Source organism: Larus michahellis, chromosome 8, assembly GCF_964199755.1.
Source record: "Larus michahellis chromosome 8, bLarMic1.1, whole genome shotgun sequence".
Lineage (NCBI taxonomy): Eukaryota > Metazoa > Chordata > Aves > Charadriiformes > Laridae > Larus > Larus michahellis.
The window spans coordinates 55,868,740-55,892,360 of record NC_133903.1 but is presented as its reverse complement, the minus strand read 5'-3'; the positions used below and the strand labels follow the sequence as shown (position 1 = coordinate 55,892,360).

General features: G+C 45.0%; 1 protein-coding gene across 3 annotated transcripts in view; it reads right to left on the bottom strand.

The window, feature by feature from the left end:
* Positions 1-23,621, bottom strand: part of MIER1 (MIER1 transcriptional regulator) — a 40,097-nt gene that overhangs the window by 16,038 nt on the left and 438 nt on the right. The window contains exons 2-5 of one of the 3 annotated variants that reach the window (XM_074598426.1): positions 23,174-23,259; positions 6,723-6,747; positions 5,144-5,289; positions 979-1,146 (exon numbers count right to left, since the gene is read on the bottom strand). In XM_074598426.1, coding sequence (XP_074454527.1) covers positions 979-1,146; positions 5,144-5,242 — 267 coding nt within the window. In that variant the 5' untranslated portion in view covers positions 5,243-5,289; positions 6,723-6,747; positions 23,174-23,259. Of the gene's footprint in view, positions 1-978; positions 1,147-5,143; positions 5,290-6,722; positions 6,748-22,230; positions 22,450-23,173; positions 23,260-23,621 lie in introns of those variants that run through there. The other 2 variants (XM_074598427.1, XM_074598428.1) reach the window with 2 other exon arrangements.

Genomic DNA, 23,621 nt, shown 5'->3' with positions numbered 1-23,621 from the left:
TCTTTCTGAACTAGGAAACCCATACAAACAGCAATCTTTTACAGCATCTGCCAAGGGAGTCTGTAAATCCCAAGAACTTCATTTTCTGAATCAGATATGTCATTCCTCATCTCTGTGTCGCATTCCAGAGCTTCTAAAATGGGTAAGATATCAAAGAACAAAATGCATCCTTTTTAAAGCCAGATTAGGTAATGCAACTTCCATTAATGCCTAAGCCTTTTTTTTTTTCGTTACTGACAACACAAAGGGTTTGCTATTTTAATGGAATTCAGGATGCAGCTCTGAATGCCACCAGTAATGGAGACGTTACGGCTGTGCCCATGGCACGACAGGATTGTTACAAATATGTATGACACACAAAAGTAGAAAAGACTCTTCTGAAATCAGAAAATTCATTTTAAGAGCACACAAACCAGGATTTTAAAGATGCTAAGTTCAAAACTATACACTTTGCAAAGATATTTGAAGCATTAGATTCAGTTAACGATTTAAGTGCAACCAGGGCTTGCCAGGCTGAAAAAATACCGTTTAAAATGCTAGAAAACTTGCAGTGATCTCCCACACTCAGAGACACATCTAATTCAATTCTACACTTCACTGTTCAGTTTCAGTAGGTCGGCTTTTCATCTCGAAACAAGTATTCAGACATATCTATAAAGGTGCCTTCAGGCATTTAAAACCTCAGTTTTGAAGTCAGACTATTTCTGAAGGACAATTACAATCCCTTCTTACGTGATGCTATCTGTATGCACGTACTCTAGTTTGCCACAGGAAGCGTTTGGAATGATACAGATGAAATTAAGAGCAATGAAGAGAAATACAGATAGGTAATTAAGAAAAAACATTAGAGTTTGGTACACAAAGCATCTGAAATCAACTGTATTATGAATTACTTCTGCCATGATCTGGCATCTTCAGCGGTTGTCTAGGACAGAACGGCTGTATGAAAATCAGTTTCAAATTAGTGTAAACACTTACTTTGTTTTCACCACTACAGCCACTGTTGTCATCATTATCGACGTCATCATCATCTTCTCCCTCCTCCTCTTCTTCTTCATCATCTTCATCATCATCATCTTCTTGGAGTGGAATGGTACCGTCATAGCCGTAACGGCTAAGGAGCTCCTGGATTGGCATATCGCTTTCCTGATAAACAGCCAAACAAAGTTTGAGATTTTAACAAAAATATTTCACATCCCCCATCTGCTCTACAGCTTTAAGGTGTGCACTTTAAACGTAACACAATAAAAACAGATGATGAACACGTACACCAGGAATGGCCACTCCAATATGACTGGACAGTCAAAATTAGAAGTTTCGGCTCCTAAGAAAAATGCATAGGTTTTTATGCAGGAGGACTTTTTATTTCCCGGTCCTTTATAAATTTACAGCAGACCTTGTGTGCCAACAATCTCTCAAAGGGGCCATGAAGCTCATTAAAAGGGCACCAAAGGGCAGTTTGCCCCATCCCTCCCTTGGTACTTGTCTACTACTGTTTTACCAAAAGACAAGCAATTCCGTGTGGCAGGTGACGTCTCGTTCCATCATAACCCTTCAGCGCACAGGGCCAAGACACTCCTTACTGGAATAAATTGTAGTATTTACAACAGAACTTTTTAAAGCGGGGAATTAATATTTTACTGACACAGGACTGTGATCTTAATCAAAACCTGACATGCAGCTATCAAAAAAATCCTTTTCATAATTACCCAAACAGATGTCCTCCAGTACATTTTGGATTTCATTAAGCACTCCTCACCGCTACCCCATGACTGAGAATTTAAAAAGAACTTTTACTGCAATTCGTAAGTTTGTGTGAACTATCTAACATGCGTATTTCTTACTATATGTTACCTAGGAAAGTGGTATTGTATTTATAGCATTTTTCTTAGATACAGCCTCTTAACTTCAAAAAGTCCATTACAATTCAAAAAGCCCCAAGAGCCAGCAGCTCTCCAAGATAAAATACAAATCGTGATTTCTGTACTGCTTCAGGATATTGCAAAAATAGAAAAGGTTAAAAAAAAGTAACAAGGATTATCAAAGACACAGAAATTTCTTATGTGGAAGATGCTTATTAACAAGAAATGGATTGTTAACTCATGCGTCTGGAGTAGAGGTAAGTGAGGGGGAGTGCTGTAACAGAGAACTGAATCATAAGCAGCACAGAGAAGGTAAATATAAATGATGGTACACTCTTCTAATTGATATAAATGATGGTACGCTCTTCTAATTGAAGAGCTCATGGGCAACCACTGAAATGAACACAGAGAAGGTCTGAACAACCAAACATGTTTCTCACACTGAATGAACTGGCCAACGTTGCCACATGCCTCGTGGACATTAAGCTTACAGAGGCTAAAAATCGAACGGACAAATCCACAGGAGGAGGAAAAACAAGACTGACAGGCGTTACAGACAAAGAGGGAACATCTTTTTCATACGTGCCTGAACTGCACCCTGCTAGAGGCTGGAAGAGTATTTGGGAGAAACACGGCATGCTTCCAGGCACGGTTCTCTCATGTGAAAAGAAGAGGATGCTGGTGCATAACCCTAAGAAAGCCCAAGAGCCCTCCCTGAAAAGGGGGACCCCAAAAGGAGAAACCAAGTGATTCCATGGAACAACAAATGGAAAAAGGAAGGGAGTCAAAGGCTTAAAAAGCTGTAAGCGATGCAGGGAGGCAGCACACACCGCACACCGGCAATGCTCACCACCTCCCGGAGGCAGCCAGCGACACAACCCCGCCGTGCTCTGCCCACGACGCGGCAGCACGAAGGTGAGGAACTTGGCCTCGTCAAACCCCCCAGGTCACACTCCCTCCCTCCGGCTGATGCTCTGTACTCTCGGCTTAGCTAGGACTCGGAGGAAGCTGAGCTTCTGCAACCTGATGGGGTCTGCCCGTTTATTATTCCCAAGCCAGAACGAGAATGCAGTTTCCTACTACCAAAATTATGCTGCGCATTTCCTGCGTTTTGGAAAACCGCAGCATCCGTGTATGCCCAGGGTGCCTCATCCCAGGCACACCTTCCCGAGTGCTGTCTTGGGGCTGCTGAAGGAGCAATACTGGTCAGCCAGGACTTTGGTCAGATCTGTATTACTAATTATTAATCTATGAATGTGTATTATATGTATTACTATTATTAATCAAACAGTATAACTGAGTACGTGTCTCATATGATCAAGGGCCTTGTGCTGCACCACCTCGCAGGTCGCTTTCCTGCCCAAGAAAAACTCTTTGCCTTTCAAGAAATATCACCGAGAACCACCAAAATCCCATACTTCTGATTCCCTTTGGGTACTGCTTTGCTCTCTGGAAACCGTATTTTTCCCTATGCCAGAGCAGCACAGAGGGTGCCATTTAGACAAAAATATACAGACGTACTTGCACAGACAACCACAGGATGCTGCTCAGCCTCAAGTCCTAACGCATCACAGATCCACCAGAGTTCCAGCCAATAAGTAGTGAAGATCCTCACCCTCAGAGGAAGGTGTGATTTTTACGACAGTCAGGAGTTAAATCATTAAAGTTCAAAAATTCTTTTGCAAAACCTGACTGCCGTCTTGTCTCTGGAGGAGCTGAACAAGTAGATCAGGCATATTCACAGCCTGGGGGAAATCTGAAATAACACCTATAAGTATCGGGGGAAAGAAAAAGACAGGATAGCACTTGTCTTGACAATAGTTTTGAGATTTAGATTGCCTATCATCCATGACTACAAAAAAAGAGATAAACGTAAGCCTTGCTGTGAGGTCTGCTGTCCCACAACCAGAAGCAGCCAACGGTCTCCAGCAAGATCCTGCTGGCGTGGAAGCTCCTGAAGTTGGTAAATAAAGACCCGCAACACACGTAGGAACCGACGGTGAGACTCTCTGCTGGCCTGCAAAAGCATCCCGCGGAGGATGCAGCACACGCAGCCCCGTGAATCTACGTGACAGCATCGCTCGCCGTCCTGATCACAAAAGAGCTGGCAGGAGAAATTATAAACCTGCAGCCCCAACAACCAAGATATGAGGGAATAAACTGATGGCTGAAATACAGTGAGAAATGAAGCACTGTCATGTGGTGACAGAATTACACAACCAGATGCTGACTCTTCACAAAATATGAGAGGGGGAAAAAAACATATTTTCAACTTAAAACCCACATGACATACACATGGAGCTCCATTTCTCATTTAATCTAGATGAAGCATATTTCACAACCTATTTATTTATCTTTATGTTTACCATTTAATATCAAACCTAAGAAATTACCAGAAAGAAATTACCATTTACACCCAAATTGTAGTTTAAATGAGCTAAATTAATTCAAAGTCATATTGGCATAGTTACTTATACTAAACAGGATTTGTACATCGAATACGCATCTGAGAATCATTAACGATCTGTTCTGGAAGCCTTTTCAGCCAATGAGGCCACAGCCAGTACCTAAATTACTTTGCATTTATAATCAACCTAGTTTGCAATTTAAGAATATTATTCCTGCCTGAGAAGTCATTTAAGACAATACATAAGTGACAGCGTAACGTCAAAAGGCCAAATAAATCTTATATGCAATTATTTCAGAAGATACACATTTTAAGATTTATTTATCAGTTAACAATAACTGTGAGTTCTGATCCCAGCTCTGCTGACAACTCTTTGCAACCGCATCTCTCCTTCCTCTACCTTAAAAATGAAGAGACACCTCTATGCTCCACTAAAGAATTATACCAACGTTTGTATAAAAATGCAAAAAAATGTAAGATTATGGGATTTTTTTAAAAAATAAAAATCTACATGGACTAATGAAGTGCAAGTGCTGTAGAAAATAACAACACTGGAATATACAAGTTTAGTCAGAGCGTACTTTAACTTATATTAGCTTTAAAATGCAAATCCTCTACCAGCACATATATGCAAAAAGAAACTAAACAAGCACAGCGTTACACATTATTAAATATTTATGTACCAGTTTCCTTTTCCCAACTTTTGAGAACTGCAAATTTATCTCGGCCCCTTTCCCCCATCTATGTTATTTGTCTATTAGTGGTTTAGGGATTATTTTTTTTTTAATTCCAAATATAAGGGAAAAAACCTGCGTACATTTTGCGTGAGACTGTGGGCTGTGGTTATGTTTTATGACTACTTAAGGCTACCTACCCTGTTAAGATCCTCTATTTCAGAACTGAAGTTTGTCTCTCCTTCCATCATTTCCTCCTCTTCTAATGTCCGTTCATCATCAAAGTCATGCACCAGCATATCAGCTGATGGATCAAATTCATGGTCATCAGATGTTGCTGAACCTCCTGATAGAAAACATTTTAAAGAATGTTTTTAGTTAGATCATGGCCTCACAGAGTTTAGTATGGTTTTTTAATATTTTGGTGACATTTTAATACTAGCATTATACTGAGAAATTAAAACATCTTCAAGATCCCTCAATCATTTATCTTCGGGAAAGCCAATCTCATTATTCATTACGTCCTTTGGGTGCTAAGAAATCACGGAAAAAAGAACCAGGAGATACCGTTTAACCAGCCAGTTCTCAAAGTACTATATATCTGGACATCGGGCCCCTAGTTAAATGTTTGTAAAATGTTCAGTTTTTGAAGACTTAATTCCTAAATAATCCTAAACCTGTCTGAATCAAGAATTCTACTGGGAGCAGAAATACTCATAAAATAGAATCTCAGGGCTGCTGCTTCCTTGATACTTTGCAAAATTCCTTGTTTATAACTACACAGACCCTCTAATGACTTTTCCAAAATTTAAAGTAAGCTTCACAGTTAGGCAGACTTTATTTATGATGCAAAATCCTTAGTTATTTTTTCCCCCATGCGGTTTTTTCACTGTTCTTTGTAAAGAAGTCTGGTTATATTTTATGACAACGAAAAATAAATGAATGGATGAATGGTTTGGTAGATGCAGCATTTTTCTGTAATTCCGCAATACCTGGTTTCTAATTCTAACTCTGCTAACATTTTTCCACTTGTCTCCATAGACAATTTAAATTTCCTTTTCCAAAGCCTGAAGAGTTTACCCATGCTAAGGGTGCAAGAGGGAGGGGTTGACTATAAGGGTTAAAGTTAACTATATGTTGTAGTTTGAAGCGTTAAAGCAATTGATTATTTCTCTGAAAGAAATAAGAGCTCAAGAGACAACGGCAGTCCAGCTAAAGTAACTAGCAGGACGCCAAAACCCTTGGAAATTAATAACAGTAAGTACAGTGGTACAAAAGTGAACACCCACTCCCCCACCAAATATTCATAATTTACACTTAGGCTGACTACTTGATAGCCAGTAATCCTGGGATTCTGGAATATCAGAAAGCAACCAGCTCTAAAAAACAGAAGTAATGAAACTCCTCAATTTTAATAATTCAGTGAGGTAAAAAAATACTGCTTTTCTTGATGCGTTTGTTCTTGATGCTATTACACAGTAAAACATACAGTGCCTTAACTTTGGACTCTGTATTTAATTCCAGCACCGCCGGGCAGTGCGTCGCAGTTCGGTCCTGCAGCTTTTGCAAAGGCAAGAATCCCATTTCCCCAGTGTATCTGACCATTTAGAAACTCGTGCTGGTACAGGCTGGAAGAAAGCAGTGACCGTTTAAACCAGTACCGCCACCAACCTGTTCATCAAATTATATCCTTAGATTACTAACAAAGAGACCAGCAAAAATATTTGTTCAAGGGTGCCCTCTTCCCTCGCAAGCTTAGAAAATATCAAAAATATTTACCTGGGCTTGAAGACTCAACAGAAGGCTAAAAAAGAAAACAAAGGAAATTATTTTTTCTATGTTGAACCATAGAAACTCCATCCAATAATTCATCTGATACAAAGCAAGTCACTGCAAATAATATATTCACAAATAAAGCACCACAAACACACTGAAGCGACTGAAGATAAATAGCGTTCACTTCTCCTTTATGTATCAATATCGCTGCGCTATTTCAGCACGAATAATTGGAAGAAGTGCCCGTTTTGTGATGCAATAATTGAGCTGATGAAGGTATAAAATAAAGCAAAGCAATACATTCCGAAAACAGTACACCAGTTCCACAATCAGCTTCGCATGGCACAAACCGGTGCTGTTGCCAGATGGGGCAATGCTACTTCCTCTCCGTCTCTGCTCATTTCCGATTCTTCCTTCGTGCCGACACAAAACTGAAAATTCCATGCACTAAATCCCCTTTTCCCCAACCAAAGCATGTACCAGATTGCACTAACAGCGGCAGCACAGTTTAAGAGAAATTATTCTTCCTATTCGGAACTGCGTGCTATGCAATGCATAAATTTAAATTAAGGTACACACTTTTAAAAGGTAATCACAAATCACAATGAGAACTCCCGGAAAAAGCAATTTAATCTTTATCCCTAACCCAGCTGTGAGAAAAAAAACCTAATTATTTTGCAAGCCAGACTTTCTTCTCAAGTACGTTTATAACACAGATTAATATGATCACAGACTACAAAACAAATATATTTTTTGAAATACAGAAAAAAACGAGACTTCCACAAAAATCTTAATCTAACAGAGACATCCCTTGGCCTACCGTATTTAGTAACCTTACATTTATAATCAGAATAAACATCTTCTTTCATAAAATTCTGCTTTCCCTTGCTTATAACTTCGCCAGTCTTTAACCTCCCGGGGTGATATTTGCATGTCAGACATGCAAACCTCATTTGTTTTGAAAATTCAAGCAAATGTTTCAACTATTTTCAGGAACGGAGCTAATGAAGTGGGTTTTTTCAAAGTTAGGAAGACTTGACTTGTTATTTCAGAGAGCTGCTGTGCCCCTTTCCCTGCCACCTTCTGGAAACAGAGATATTGTCCGGTATCACGGATATTGTTACGTTACAGAACAGACAATGCTTCTTCATGAAAAACTGCCTGCGTTTGGCACAGAAATAATTTGGAAAACTTCAATTTGCACATTCACGATAGATACTTGTGTGTATGCGTAATAGTGTATCTAGACTGTACTCCTACTTGAACTGCAAAATCTACAAACACAGAATTATATGCAAAATTAAACCAAGATATTATGTTAGAAACTGGTAAATTTAAATTCAAGTGAAAACCTGTACTACTATTCCAAGATTTTCTAACGCATTTTCCAACTCCTTGACTTCATCTCATAAGGCCAAGCAGTCACTTGCACAAGACACTTCCACCCAAAACACCCAGCCTAGCTATGTAGCGAAGCGAAAACTAAAATTTAAAAAATTCCGTGTCATTATAAAGTTCTTTTATATTAGCAGTTCTTCCAAGAGAGAAGAAATACACCTTCTTCGCAATCAATGACCAAAATTCACTTATATGTCTGCCTATATTTTAGGAGAGTTTACAACATACAAAGGAAAACTCAAAATATATTTAACTGTGCCAAGCAGAAAGCAGTATGTAGAGGTAAAACCACATCTCATATAGAGGTAAATACACATCTTGAATATTTGCCTGAAGGGCAGACAGAAGATATGATAGACAAGAAGTTTTTTGCTCTCCTAACATTGTATATAGAATATGTACGCGGTCTTCAGGTGGAGGCACTACAGCCTATTTTTCCCATCCTTACCAACACCCAAATATGTTTTTAGTTTACATGCAGTTTCACTGCTGACTTGCAAGAAATAGCTTTTTAGGCAGCATTAGCTTTAGAAGGCAGTACTGCACAAAAAAGCCAAGAGAAACCCCATCTGCACAATTAAGTAGACTAAAAACATTTTTGCAAATGTTGCACAATGCCACAGGAAGTTTCACTAATGACAAGAGTTTAAAAATCTTTCTTTGCAAAGATTATCTTACCAAATTCTAGTGTATAGCGCCACCAGCGTATACTGAACTAAAGCTGAGTATCAAGATCAGCCAGCAATGACCAATATCTAGTTGGTATGTTTTGTTTGACTGATAAACTTGCAAAACTGGGTAATTCATAATATGCAATACATAATTAGTAGTGCAAATTAACAAAGTTGTACAAACCGGCCTCAAGTTGCGCCAGGGGAGGTTTAGGATGGATATTGGGAAAAAATTCCTTCACTGAAAGGGCTGTCAAGCATTGGCCCAGGCTGCCCAGGGCAGTGGTGGAGTCGCCATCCCTGGAGGGATTGAAAAGCCGGGCAGACGCAGTGCTGAGGGACACGGGGTAGTGGGGGTTTGGGCAGTGCTGGGCTGATGGTTGGACTCGATGACCTTAAAGGCCCCTTCCAACGCAGACAATTCTATGAGGACGGGAAAGCTGCAACCTGACTTCTGTACAAACCCAGCCTCCACGCTGCCCTGGGGAACAGCTTCCCCAAGCTGCTCTGTTTGGAGAAGAGCCCGACCCCCCCTGGCTGCCCCCTCCTTTCAGGGAGCTGTAGAGAGCGAGAAGGTCTCCCCTCAGCCCCCTTCTCTCCAGGCTGAACACCCCCAGCTCCCTCAGCCGCTCCTCACAAGGCTTGTGCCCCAGACCCCTCACCAGCTCCGTCGATCTTCTCTGGACACGCTCCAGCCCCTCAATGTCTTTCCTGGAGTGAGGGGCCCAAAACTGGACACAGCCCTCGAGGTGGGGCCTCACCAGTGCTTGTCCCACAGCAGCCTCTGCCCGGGCGTGAAGTCAAATACATCCAGCCTCGGCCGAGCCCAGAAACCAGCTGCGAGAGCCTGTCCTCCGCAGGGCTCCCCTTTAACCAAGCACTGGCCTGGTACAGCAGCGTCGGTGAACTCGGCATCCAAACCGTGACTCATCGTTACAACACAGGCTGCTCTCGCCAAAACCAACTGACTCGAATACCCAGTTCCTCTGAGACGGCAAGAGGAAAGCAGAAGGTGGGCTGGCAAAGAGAAGAAGGGAAAAAAGTATCCCCATGACTTATGATGAAAGATTATCCCAGAAATGAGTGCCCTCGTAGGAACAGGGAGCTGGATTTAATGTCCTAGAAAGCCCTGAAGATAATCTCTTCTGAGGGATAAAACCTGTTACTTAGTAAACAATAAATTCTGCAAATGCCATCTTAAAACTGTTCTTTCAGCCCAACCATTACAACATGTTGTTACTGGAAGGCTTTTACACAAACTAACACTCCTACTGACAAAAAAAAACCCTCTTCCCAAGATACAACCTGCACTTAGTCATGGCCAGTTTCTTGATAACCCAGTACAAGCGCTACTGTCAAGGCTAAATAACCGCTCCTCACCTCCCCGGTTAGTTTTTGATGTAACGGAGGCATTTCAAGGGGGGGCTCAGCTGGGAAACAATTTCTGTGTTTACAGATCATCACAGAATCACAGAATGGTTTGGGTTGGAAGGGACCTTAAAGGCCACCCAGTGGCACCCCCTGCCCTGGGCAGGGACACCTCCCACCGGCCCAGGTTGCTCCAAGCCCCGTCCAACCTGGCCTTGAACCCCTCCAGGGATGGGGCAGCCACAGCTTCTCTGGGCAACCTGGGCCAGGGGCTCACCGCCCTCACAGCCAACAATTTCTGCCTCACATCTCATCTCAGTCTCCCCTCTTGCAGTGTAAAACCCTTCCCCCTCGTCCCATGGCTCCCCTCCCTGCTCCAGAGTCCCTCCCCAGCTTTCCTGGAGCACCTTTAGGGCCTGGAAGGGGCTGGAAGGTCTCCCCAGAGCCTTCTCTTCTCCAGGCTGAACCCCCCCAGCTCTCTCAGCCTGTCCTCCCAGCAGAGGGGCTCCAGCCCTCCCAGCATCTCCGGGGCCTCCTCTGGCCCCGCTCCAACAGCTCCGTGTCCTTCTGCTGTTGGTGCCCCAGGGCTGGAGGCAGCGCTGCAGGGGGGTCTCACAGAGTGGAGCAGAGGGGCAGAATCCCCCCCTCGCCCTGCTGCCCACGCTGCTGGGGATGCAGCCCAGGCTGCGGGGGGTTCTGGGTTGACAGCGCACATTGCCGGCTCATGTTGAGCTTCTCAATGGACTGGTAGCGCTCATCTCAGCTTTGCAGTGATAATCCACTGGGGAATTCTGGCTGGCATGGGGCAGGTGGAGCCTCTCCTTGCCGATTCACCTGCTTTGCCCAAGTCCAGGCCAGAAAGGAAAGTTCTGGGGAAAGGCCTCAATCCAGAAAGAAAGGAAGGGAGAAAAAAGAGCACATAAAGTAGGGATAACAGGAGCATCAGGGAGCGGTGCCCCCAAAGCTGAAAAAATGAGGATGCTCAGTGAGAAGACGGGATGATTATGCTTGTGTCTGGAAAAATAACTGTGGCTAAAAGCATGAGAGTACTCATGGAAAAGCAAAAATAGCTGAGACTCTGCTTTCTTTACTGCACCACCAGATAGGGTAGGGCTTCTGAGGGAAAGGTCCCAGTCACTTTACCATGAATTAAGGATAGCATTAGTTGGAGCAAACAGAATCTCACATGGTGTAACAGAAGCAGCTCTGGGGGGGGGGGGGTGAAAAACCCCAACCCCAAAAAGCACAGCTTTGCTTTCAGCCAGTGGCAAGGATTTGCCAGCAGCCATAGAGACTTGTAGGAGGCCTCCTGGCCCATGAGCCTTGTGTCAAGGGGAACAACCAGCTCCCCATCTCCATTTGGAAGAGCAGGTTTCCTATGCTGGAATCCCCAACAAGGAGAACAGGGTCCGCTCTAACTTCTGCCCCGAAGCCATGCAGCATCCTTCTGGTTCATAAATACTTTGCATGGTTTTATGCATATGTGCATAGATTTTTATGTGATTTATGTATAAATGTTGGAGCCTGTTGTTTGAGCCCCACTTGAAGTTTCTGTCAACGTTTACAAGTTTTCAGGATGGAAAAGACGCATCATTCCCATCTTCAAGGACAAGGATCCAGAGAACTGCAGGCTGGACAGCCTTACCCCCAGCCCCAGGCAGGTGATGGAGCAAACACAAAGGAGGACCAGGAGGTGATGGGAGCTGTCAGCACGGATTTACAAAACGGAAATCATGCCTGAGCAGCCCGAGAGCCTCCATCAATGAAAGGACTGGCATGGTGGGTGAGGGGGGCGCAGGGGACACTGCTTGTCTTCACTTAAGACTTTCCACACTAAACCAGAAAAATTTACAAAATCCAATCACCTCCAGAAACATTAAGTCCATTTCATGCTACCTCACAGAATGGATACAGCCCTTGAGAGGTCCTAGTTCATTCTTTGCCACAGACTTCATAGGCAGCTTTTAGGAGAACAGCCACTGGGTCTCTCTTCCTTTCTCCTTAGCTTTGCCTACCATATCTACCTAGTCTGTCCTAGTTTGTGGATTATCATTTCTGCATTTCATATGCTTCTAGTCTAACTGATGCACTGTCAATCATTTTCTGCCTTCTATTTCCAGCTAGATGCAGTGTCACGTTACATCTCATCTATATTAATGGCCAGCTGCTGCCAAAAGTAGTAGCCTGACCTCTTCCCACCACTCCTTGTGCTTCTGCCACTTGTGCCAGGTCCCGCAATCAGGAAGCTGCAGCACGCACTGGTTCCGCAAACCAACCTCAAAGAAAACTAACACGAGTTTCCCACCCTACCAGCGAGCCAAACTACTTCATCTTGGGCTTTTGCAATCGCCAGACATGCTGCAAACTATCTAGAGCACAAGTTTGAAGGTAGACACATGGGGAAGGGTGTGTGGCAGGAGATCAGGAGTAGCCCTTTCAGTATCTATCAGCTTTACACCTAAACATACTATGATTAAAGAGTTGTTTTCAAGACAATTACTGCAACACTTGATTATTCAGTCCTTTTTCCTTGCCTTCAAGTGATCCTGACTCTGGCCAGGGTAGAACAGATGGCTCTGAGGGCATTAGCTTATGAAAATTTCCTGGCAGTAGTTAAAGATCATATGGTTACATTGGTATCATCAGATCTTAAGTCCTAAGCTATGGTATGTGAATATAACAGCAATTCCTGTGAAAAAGGATACCCCTGTTCTTCAGTGGCTTTTCATTTTCTGCTGCGGCAATTCAGAGAAGTACAAAGCACTTTTTTGCCTCAAGGGCACTCATGGGAACAAAGAGCTGCTACCTATAAAAAGATGATGGCATCCAAGGCCCAGTAGAGAAAAACTATGGGATATTTACAATATATGGGCTGACGCACTCAAATTGTTCTATGCATAGCACCGTCAGAAAAGATAACGGGTTCAAAACAATGAAAAATCATTCAGGAACTCCTAACTCATGGACAACAAGGAAAAACTCAAGTGACCAAGGGAGCGCTGATGTATGGATACAACGTTGAACACATTCATTAATGCTCCAGTTGAGCAACCCGAAGAAAATAGCAGTTCTGAAATATGAAGAATGCGAACCTTATGGTAAAGAGAAAAAGAAAAAACACTGAGCAACAAAACATCAGGCTTGGGTGACACTAAAAGAATCTGTCACTGTTTTTATTCCATGTGTATTTTTAGGAGTCTCGGGAAAGCCATGCAGAGTAGGTGCTTCCAGAAGGTTAGTGAGACTTGCAGCAACAACTGAGCCGCCAAAAGATCACATCCAATACATTCTCCAGCGTGTGGATATGGGAATAAGTGGAACTGAATCTGGACAGTCTTTCAGACACCTTTGGACTGTCAAGTGATGAATGTGGCAGATATATCAGACACAGAAAAATACAGTGTTACTCTGACAACAAAAACTCAATGGACTTTGCCATGTCTGTATTACTGTAATTTGTGATGGAAGTCAAACGGTAAAAGTCAAACTGAACTGGCATCACAACCCGTTTATTTAATGCAAACAGCGTTCTGAAGACATCAGTTTTATACAGCTTATTTTTGAACACACTACTTCAGAAGCAGAGGTATGCTTCCAGGCAATGCCCATTTCTGCAGGCTGGCAGGAGATTTTCGTGTCTTATTCCAATGCTTCATAGCTGCTTGGACTGCAATGGGACACTCCAAGACGTGAAAGCTGTGGAAGTGATGCACTGAGTTTTCTCTCTTTACATTTCTCCTACAGCCTGCAAAGGAACACCTGAACAGAACTGACAGGACACTACACAGTTCCACTTCTACCTACAAAACTCCTGTTGTAATTGCTAACGTGTTTCATGCTGTTTAATATAATGGATTAATAACGGAACACCTTAAAATTAGCAGTATGTGCAGCCTCTACAAGACAATGACAAATACACCTCCTGTTCAAATTTACCCAGTTATCTTTAATAGCTCTTTAAGTGTTACATAAAACAGTTAAAAACTAAAATTAAATTTTGTCCATATTGATAGCAATAAGCCTGACAAATTCATCAAGTAGATGCTCAGGTCTTTTAAACTCTGCTACAGGGAAATACCAAAGTTAACTTCTGGATTGCAGTGGCTTGCTTTAGCATCATTTGGGGCACAGAAAACTTTAATATTAAACTGGTAAGCAAATATTAAAATACAGCAGCATTACCTACTACATAACACCAAAAAGAATGAAGCATGAGCAGTGGGTAGCGGGCGCATGTAATTACCTCGCAAGTACACGTGGCTTCAACATCTCTAAAGCTACATTTCACTAAGCAGACTAATTAAAAGTAAATTACTGATCTGCAATTAGTAATACACATTCTGTTCATAACAACTCACATTTATTCCCAAAATGCAGCTATACAGTTACAGGAATAACATTCAAAGACTGCCTGAAAACTGTGTTTGAATACACGCAGTTTAGGCACTAACCTTGCAGTTCAAATTGAGAGCAGGAGCTTGTCAGATAAAAAAAAAAAAAAAAAAAAAAAAGCAAGCAAGACCCATGCCTGAACTGTTGAAGTCTTAAGAAGTGACTGTGGCAGCCATTTAAGAAACTCTCCAGTGAGCCAAGCTAAATGATGGCCTGGAGAAAACGACTAGTTAAAATGGCGAAGAACAGCCTTTACTCAAGAGAGCACGCGTCCCCTTTCATAAACAGGTATTTCAGTGGAAGGCTCACAGTTCCAGCCTGTCCCTCTCTCCCTGTGTTGTATATCAAAATAACCTAAGTGTCAGAGAATGGTTTGCCTCATTTTTACCTTAGGGAAAAAAGCAGCAACATATAAAAGCAAGAAAAAACCAACCAAACCTGCGGCCCCTCATTGAACAGTTTTACATGTGAACACTTCCAGAGCCAAAACTAAAATGACATCCAAGCCTTTCTGCACGTGCAACGGAAGCCTTTATATACATGGATTTTTAGATTGGTTCTTAAACGAGAAAATTCTTGTACTTCCAGAACACAAAGATCAAGTGCAATGTTTTAACTCCCCGATCTCAAATGTGTACATTTAAGCCTTGAAACTACCACCTTAGCAAAGGTCTCCTGACTTGGCCATTCCCTTCCTAGACTTGGTTCACTTAAGAGTTTATAAAGATTACTTTTTCCCCCATGGGGGCAGCCAAGCATTAGACCAGGCTGCCCAGGCTTGAAAACCTCTTTCCTTGGAGGTTTTCAAGACCAGACTGGAGACAGCCCTGAGCAAGTTGGTCAGACCTCAGAGCAGACCCCGCTGTGAGCAGAGGGTTGGAACAGAGACCTCCCGAGGTTCCTTCCACCCCAAATTATCTCATAATCCTGAGGTTTGAGATTTTGCAGGTAGCTCTGAAAAACTACTTATTTGTTCACTTCCCTCTCCCTGCCTGCTTCTTCTGAGAATAATGTTGGGTAATGTTTGGTTCAGTTTATTACTACATAATAAAATTTAAAAAAAAAAAAAGAAAAAGAATTTAAAAAATTCAGCCTCAGTTTTCTGGAGAAACTGCCTGATTGACTTCAGAGCACTTAACTGGCAAGAACCAGGGGTTGGGCTTTAATGCAGCTGACTCAGTCCTGTATCCATCTACCTAAATCCCTTCACCAGGAAAAGACTGGAAAGGGGAAGCAGATGATACACAGTATTTCACAGGGGATATTGTTACTGTGGATCTTTCAGACATTTGATTTGCAACATCACCCCCTAAATCTGCAGTGGCTCAGCTGAGGGAAAGCAAACCGCTGCCTTTCTAAGTAGCCTTTTAAAGTCAGTTTTGCCAGTGAAGTCACTGAATCAACCTGGGGACATCTTCAATATTGTATATGCTAGTGAAAATTCTGAAATAGAAAGGTATTTCAACTGCACCTTTAACAAAAGTAGCAGATGCTACTTTAAAAAAAAAAAAAAAAAAGGCAGTGTTTTCGGGGGAGCGCAGAAGGCTGAAGGATGTCGGGTGAGAACTCTCCCTGGGGAGATTTCCTGTTCTCCAGCCTGCTATCTGCTCCACGCCTCTGCCAGAGGTTATCATCCCACAGCAGGAGCAACAAAGCGAAGGTGCACCCAACGCCAATCTGGACAAACTTACAGGCTTCCCAAGAGTGACTGCCACGCTTTCCTTTCCGCCACGCTTGCTGTAGAAGGAGTAGCCTCCAGCAAGAGGAAACAGCACCGTGGAAGTCCGGAGGGACAACACGGCAGGATAGACGACAATGACGCTGAGACTGTCAGGGAGGATTCTCATCACCCCGTAGATCTCTGAACCAGAGGGACTAACTACCTCCCCAGCCTGAATGCTCATACCCAAGGTGAGCACAGACCTCTGCGAGAAGCACCAAAGAGCAGATGTAGCTACATTTTTGAGGGCTCCAAGTCAAAAGAAGAGATAGCACACTTGAGGGAGCTTCTGTCCAATGGCTCATGGCCATGCTGCTGCTGAAATCACCCACTAATTCAATGTATTTACAATAAAGCAGAACTGACTCTCATTCTCCTTCAAGCAGAGGAGATGGCTGGAACCAGGAACCACCAGTTGTAGCCCAGGGTGGTCACCCCTGCTAAAGAACCGCTGTGCAGCGAGTTACCTGCAGGACTGAGTCATCAGAAAAACCAGACAAGCGCTGATGCGCTATGGGTAAGCGAGGAAGGCTGCTAGACAGAGGAAGCTGCAGCCCAAGGGGAACGCCTTGGTTAACACGACATTACACTCATTACAGCTTCACCGAGAGAACTTCCATTTTCAAGGAGTATTACGAAGCACGACCAGAACACCATCTCTGTCTTATCTCAAGCACACACTTTCACCCACACATTTTCCACCTATTTATTGTTCATTTCCATTGCAAAGTACAGCTTCAGTCTCAACTTCTTGTAATATCCTGAAATTTCTTGCTAAGAAAAACTGAAGTCTACAGAGTGATCATGTCCTGCCGTAGGATTTCAGATGAAACCAGATACAGTCATATGCCAAGCACCACAGGAAAACATTCTTATGCACAATTTGTGACATGAATGGATTAGCAGTGAAATCTTAATACAGACGGGGGCTTCTGGCCAGAAAAGAGCTCAAAAAGAAACTGAACTTCTCAACAAGTCCACTGTCCACCTAAAATCCCTCCACTGTATTAGAAAGAACTCTAAGTCCCAAGCAGTAAGTCCGTAAACATCAATATTCTATCACACACAAAAAGAGTCCACAAAACTCTTCTATTATGACAGAAAAAAACCCAATCTCTTTTCCAAGATTAGAAATGCAGAATGCTAAATGCCATTGTTTTCCCTTCAATAGCTTGTCAGAACAACCGAGGAAATACAATCCATGACTATAACCGACCACTTTGGAGTTTATACTCTCAACAAGGAAGCGAGAAAACTGAATTCCCAGACCTACATTAGGTTCATAGATACCTCTGCAAAGTATTCTATAAAAACTGCTCCAAAATGAAAAGAAAAAGACAACAATTAGTTAAAGCTAAGATCAAATGAGGAAAAAAAAAAGAATTGGGCTCAACAGGATGGACTGATGTGAATCACCAATTTTAATCATGATTTAGATCAGTCAGCAGGAAACCCTGATTTAATCTATTTTGACCTTATTTTGTATCCAAGCGTTACTCAAAAGCTCTGTCCTCCCTGACTGTTAAAACGTCTCAATTTGCAACCACATTAGTGATGGTGTTAACTTTACTACTGCTTCCTACAGGGGAGGCTATTACACATTTACGCATATTGTTTTAAAGTAATAGCATAGCTTAATAAAAATACAAAGATTAAGAATGTAAAAAAAGGGTATTAGGAATGGTTATTAGATCATGTATTTCTTAAACGTTATGTCCCGAAGTTGTTTTAAGCTGCAAATGGAGACTAGAATTTGGTTACATTCACAAAGTTTGAAACTCTTCAACTGAAAGAAATGTAACATTCAAAAAAAAGGAGAAGTTTACCAGGCATTATGAGTTTAAAGATGACTCAATGAAGCACTGGCACACAATGTTAATAAACTGATTTTCTGGTCAAAAGCAATTAAAACTTTCAGAAATCCAAACATCATTAAAGAGCACTCAAAGAAATCAGGCTGAGTCAGTGTAAACCTCCACTGACACCAGAAGAGAAGTGCTCCTGCTTCTTTCTGTACTTGCCTGACACCCTAGGACACCAATTCAAATTTTTAACCCCACAGGCGCTGGAATAAAGGCGGTCAACTGCCTGCTCAAGAGTTGGGAAGAACAGGACCGTGTTTCTCAGCAAGAGTGAACAGTGGGAGCTGCACACAGCAAAGCAACTGGCTGAGGAGAAGCTGAGTCAATCTCATGGCTTGACATCGTTGGAAGGAGGAAAACAACATCCTCCTGCTAATCCCCACGACTGGTTCTGCTGCCCCACGCCATCCCTCACACCGGCTCTAGTCTCTGCTGGATCTTTCCATCAGCTGATACAACTGGTTACCCAGCAGGGAGCTTTTCACTTCTTTCTGAGATGGCGAGCTGAAGCAACCCACGGTGGGAGTTCAGGGGGCATCTAGGCAAAAGCAGCAGAAGGAGCAGGATCTCCCCTTTCGGTGAGCTGTTAGACCGCCTCAGCTGCTGTCCATCCCCCCTCAGCCCATAATTAAAATCAGCTTCAAATTTAAACCAAGCTATGCTAATAAGAATCAGGGATACTACGTCCCTACCTCTCCTACCCCACCTCTGACCAGACATGACCACTCTCCTTCCCACGCAGCAGCCCTGGTACTTCTCTTATTCTTCAGAGAGTTAGTAAAAAAAAAAAAAAAAAAAAAACCAAAAAAACCACCACCACAAACGCTCATCATTTTCCCATTAGTTTTGCCTATTCAGTATCCTGGCAAGTGCCTGCAGCAACCTGACCAGTGCATCCCATCACGGAACAAAATAGAGTAACAGAGCAGGGACTCGGCACTTTTGGGAATTACAGGAGGTATTTAGGTACCTGTCTCTTCAACACAAAAGTCTGACCCCAGCTCTTCAAGTTTTTGGAATCAGAAGATCTCATTCTCACGTACATTTTATTCAAACATTATAATGGCTGAATAAACAAAAGCCATTCTCTTTCAACTACCAATCAAGCTTTTCAGTCAAAAATCTTTTCTTCTCAATAAGCATTAAAATACTCCTATTTGGAAAAAATATCTACAGATCAGCATTCATTCCACCACAAAGACTAAATAAGCAGCTTAAGGCATGATATGGTAATATTCACAAAGCTTGAGCTCATCTTCAGTTAGAGATGTTTTCTTTCCAATTTATGACTAGAACAATCTTCTAACGTGTCAGAATATAAGGACTCAAAGCAATCACGTGAGCATGCTTCAAAGTAAAATGAAAACCTAACACAGGTTATTAATCCCAAATCTAAAACCAGTTTAATATATATTCAAAATTACTTTTTTTTTTTTGTCTGTTCCCTATTCAAACTGGTAAGCTTCTACAAAAGTGAAACAGCATTTTTTGTTAATTTAGTTTCACTTTCTGGACTCACTTACTTACTAAAGCTCAGAGCTCCTGCCTGAAGCGCTTTCCTGTCAAATTCAAAACGTTTCATATTTATATTCTTTATTTTTTGAGGTTTATATCCCTAGTGTTAAAGCCTGGCTGATTCTCTAGAACGCAACATTTTAGGAGCTTTGCTGACTGAAGGATGAGTTCCTGCGCATTCCTTCCTAAGAGTCAGCACGAGATTTTCCACCGGGGAAGGACGGGGAAGAGAGGAAGGGGCAACCCTACTTCCCACCCCCATTTTCAAACCCAGGCTGGTCCCAGGCCCCTCGTCTGCCACGACAGGCAGGTCCTAAGGCTGCCTCAATTATTGGCCTTCCCTTGCTCTCTCTCAACACAGTATTATGCGGCATGTTACTTTCCTAACACAGCCCTCCTCCAGCATACCCTGCACACCACCACGTAGCGGCAGTCGGCTTCAGTTCCTCTAGGCACATACCAGAGCTTCGGTGGTGATGCTGTGCTAAGACGACTTCCCATCCTATCCCCTACATATTCCCTAAATTGTGCTAGGAACTATATTCAGGACATCGCTCCTAGCTTAAAATCACTGAAAGAAAATACTATTTTTTTTTAAATTCTGGTTGTTTTCTGATCCAGAACGCGGTGCAGCCATGCAAACAATCGTCTGCCCAATTCAACAGCTATGAGCGAACGTCAGCCAAGCTGACATTGCTGCTGCCTCCCCTCTGCCACTGAACTCATCCCACAGGTGGATCAAAGCTTTCACGGCCCCTTTATGCTGCTCCTGCCCCTTAACCTGAAATAAAGAAGCCAAAATAGGACAAAGAATTCATCTTAGCTTTTCTTCAAAAAAAGCAAAATGCTGAGGGGAAAAAAAACCCTCTTCCTTTCTCAGTAAAAGAGAGACCAATAGGTAATAGAAGCCTTACTCGTTGGAACAACGTCCATAGAGGGAAAAACAAAGCCTGCCTGACCTCCATACCCCATTGACTTTTTATTGCTCTCTGCAGCACGAATCCCCTACAACTCTCAATGCTATCACTGCTGTAACGTCAATATAAGTACGTGACAATACAGAATAGGAAGTAATTCGCCGTACTGCCTGTGGCTCTTTAGCAATATGGCGAACTTCAGCTCCCACCAGAAGAGAGCTAGTGTGAATATTTCACAATAATGCTGTGTTTAATTAACCAAAGTTGTAAGTAATTGGAGAAACTTGGGACAGAGATCCTGAATACTGTGATGCCTCAGATCAGCTTGTGCCCCAATATGTTCCTCCAACTTTACAGATGACAGGAGCCACATTTTTTCAGCCAAGAAATTACTCTGGGATCAGACCTGTGATTCTCTGCCCCTCAACATACAGGAAAAAAACCAGACACGCAGATTCTTTTAACTTCTAAGATTAAATTAGTGCATTTTGTAGCAATTACAGGAAGAATGCTTCATTACCGTTTTCATTTGGGAAGCAAAGATAAAATTAAATTTAAGTAACAATTCACACATATTCAGGAATTTCAAGGGAAGAGGGAACAAATCTCATCTGTAAAATGGTCTAAACCAGATAACTCTAACCCCCACCCCCCCAAAGTCTGGCTGTACGAAACGCCTGTTCCACATCGGAGATAATTTTTTTTTAATAGCATACCTTTCAAATAAGCATTTCCAATTCATTTGTCAACACTGTTGAAGCAGCAAATTACCTTAAGATTGGAATCTTAGGATAATTTGAAGAAAACTTCACGAAATATCTATTCATCTGTCCTAACTTGCCTCCTAAGAAGCGAAAGAGCTGCTCCCCCAGGTCCTGTGGGGATGGACAAACCCACACCTCCATAACCCAACGCCTATCTCCCGCTGCCTCCCACAGAAGGGAAGAGCTCAACCAGCCTTTCCCCATTTCCTGCAACTCTTTCGGGAGAAAGCTCTCCCTCCCAAGAGGCTGGAAAGGCTGCCCTTCTGTCTATAAAGGCATCTCCCCTTTGTCTTAACGACTACAAAAAGACATTTAAAGAAAATAAATATATGTTTTATCCTCCAGCAACGGTGCTCCGATCAAAGCCCGGGAGAAACGGTCCTTCCACGCTGGGACAGACGGTGGGAGCTGGTAAGAGGCGCATCCCTGTCCCCCCGCGAAGGAATCACACCGCCCCAAGCCACGGCAAGCGAAGCCCCCCCACCTTCCCCCCCCCCCCAGCCGAACCCCGTCCCACGGCGGGCCCGGGCCCCGCTCCCCGGCGACTCCTCTCCAGAATCCCCCCCGAGGGCTGCTACCGGTAGAGCCCCGGCTCCCCGGAAGAGGCACCGACCCCTGCCCGCCGCCGACCACCTCCCCAAGGGGCGGGAGGCGCCGCTTCCACCTCCCCGGCCCGCCCGCGCCCCGCCGCCGCCGAGGCGGGCCCGGCCCCCCGGGGCGAGGCTCCCCCGTCCCGGGGCAGCAGGGCCCGCAAGGGAGCGGGACGGGGACGGGGGGGGTCGCTGGGGTGGCGGGGCGCGGCCTCCCCTGGGCCCCACAAGTAACTTGCGGGACGCTCCGCCCGGCCGCGGCCCCGCGCAACAAGTTCCCGGGGCAGGCCCCCGCCCCGCCGCCGCGCTCTCACCTCCGCCATGTTCGCTGCGCGGGCGGGCGGGCCGGCGGCGGGGCGGGGAGGGAGGGCGGGCCGGGGAGTGCTCACATCGCCGCCACGGCGAAGGGAGCGGCGCCGGCGGGTCACGGTCTGCGCGGCGGCGGCCGGGGAGCGGCGGGAGGGGGCGGGCGGGCGGGCGGAGGGGAGGGGGCACGCCGCGCACGACGTCAGCGCGCACGGCTCCTCGCGGCGAGCGGGAAGCCTGCTGGGCGCGCCCCCTGCCTGTCACTCAGGGTGCAAGCCCCGCCTCCCCGCCCGTCACTCAGGGAGAGAGCCCCGCCCCCAGCCCACCACTCAGGGCTCAGGCCCCGCCCCCCTGCCATCACTCAGGGCGCAGGACCCACCTGTCACTCAGGGTGCAGGCTCCACCCCCTCCACCCATCACTCCCGGCACAGGCTCCGCCTACTCAACGCTAGGCCCTGCCCCTGGCCATCACTCAGGACGCAGGCTCTGCCCCCTGCCTGTCACTCAGGATGAGGACCCCACCTGTCACTCAACATTAGGCTCCGCCCCCCGCCTGTCACTCAGCACACAGGCTCCGCCCCCCGCCTGTCACTCAACCGTGGGCCCCGCCCCCGTTCTGTCACTCGGGGCACAGGCTCCGCCCCCTGCCTCTAACTCAGGGCAGGGACCCCTCCCGTCACTCAACGCTGGGCCACGCCCCCGGCCCGTCACTCAACGCTGGGCCACGCCCCCGGCCCGTCACTCGGGGTGCAGGCACTGACTGTCACTCAACACTGGGTCCCGCCCCCCGCCTCTCACTCTGAGCACAGGCCCCGCCCTGTCAGCGCTGAGGCGCCGGGCTCGGCTCCGCTCCCCCGCCCACCCCGGCCCCTCACGGCCCCGGCAGCGGCCGCCCGTCGACCCCGGCGCCGCGGCCTCCCCCCTGACTCCCGGCCCGGCAGTCGTACTCACGCGGGGAAGCTGTCTCGGCGACGGCGAAGCACACAGCGGGGTCCTCAGGGACCAGCTCTGGGCCCGCTCCTGCCGTGCGTGACACTCTGGGTGGGAGAACACCAACAACGCTAGGTAAAGGGAGGAAAAAAAACCAGCCCACAAAACAGACGCCCAGTCCTAATTCTGCCTCTTTTTCCCTAAAACCTTCCCGGGCTGTGTCACACGCCCAGCCTCAGCGCTGCCCTAAGGGTGGCGGAGGGGCAGGCACAGCCCTGCACGGCGAAGGGGAGAGCTCCTCATCCGCACCTCTGCCGTTATAATTGCTCTTAAAAGTGAGGATATACATACAGCCCGTTAAACACCGGGGGACAGCCCGCCTGCCCCCTCCCTCTAGCCTGGGCCGGGCAGGGAGGCCGCTCGCCGCCCTCTCAGAGCTCATTTGCGACCCTTTTTCCCAACGAAACGC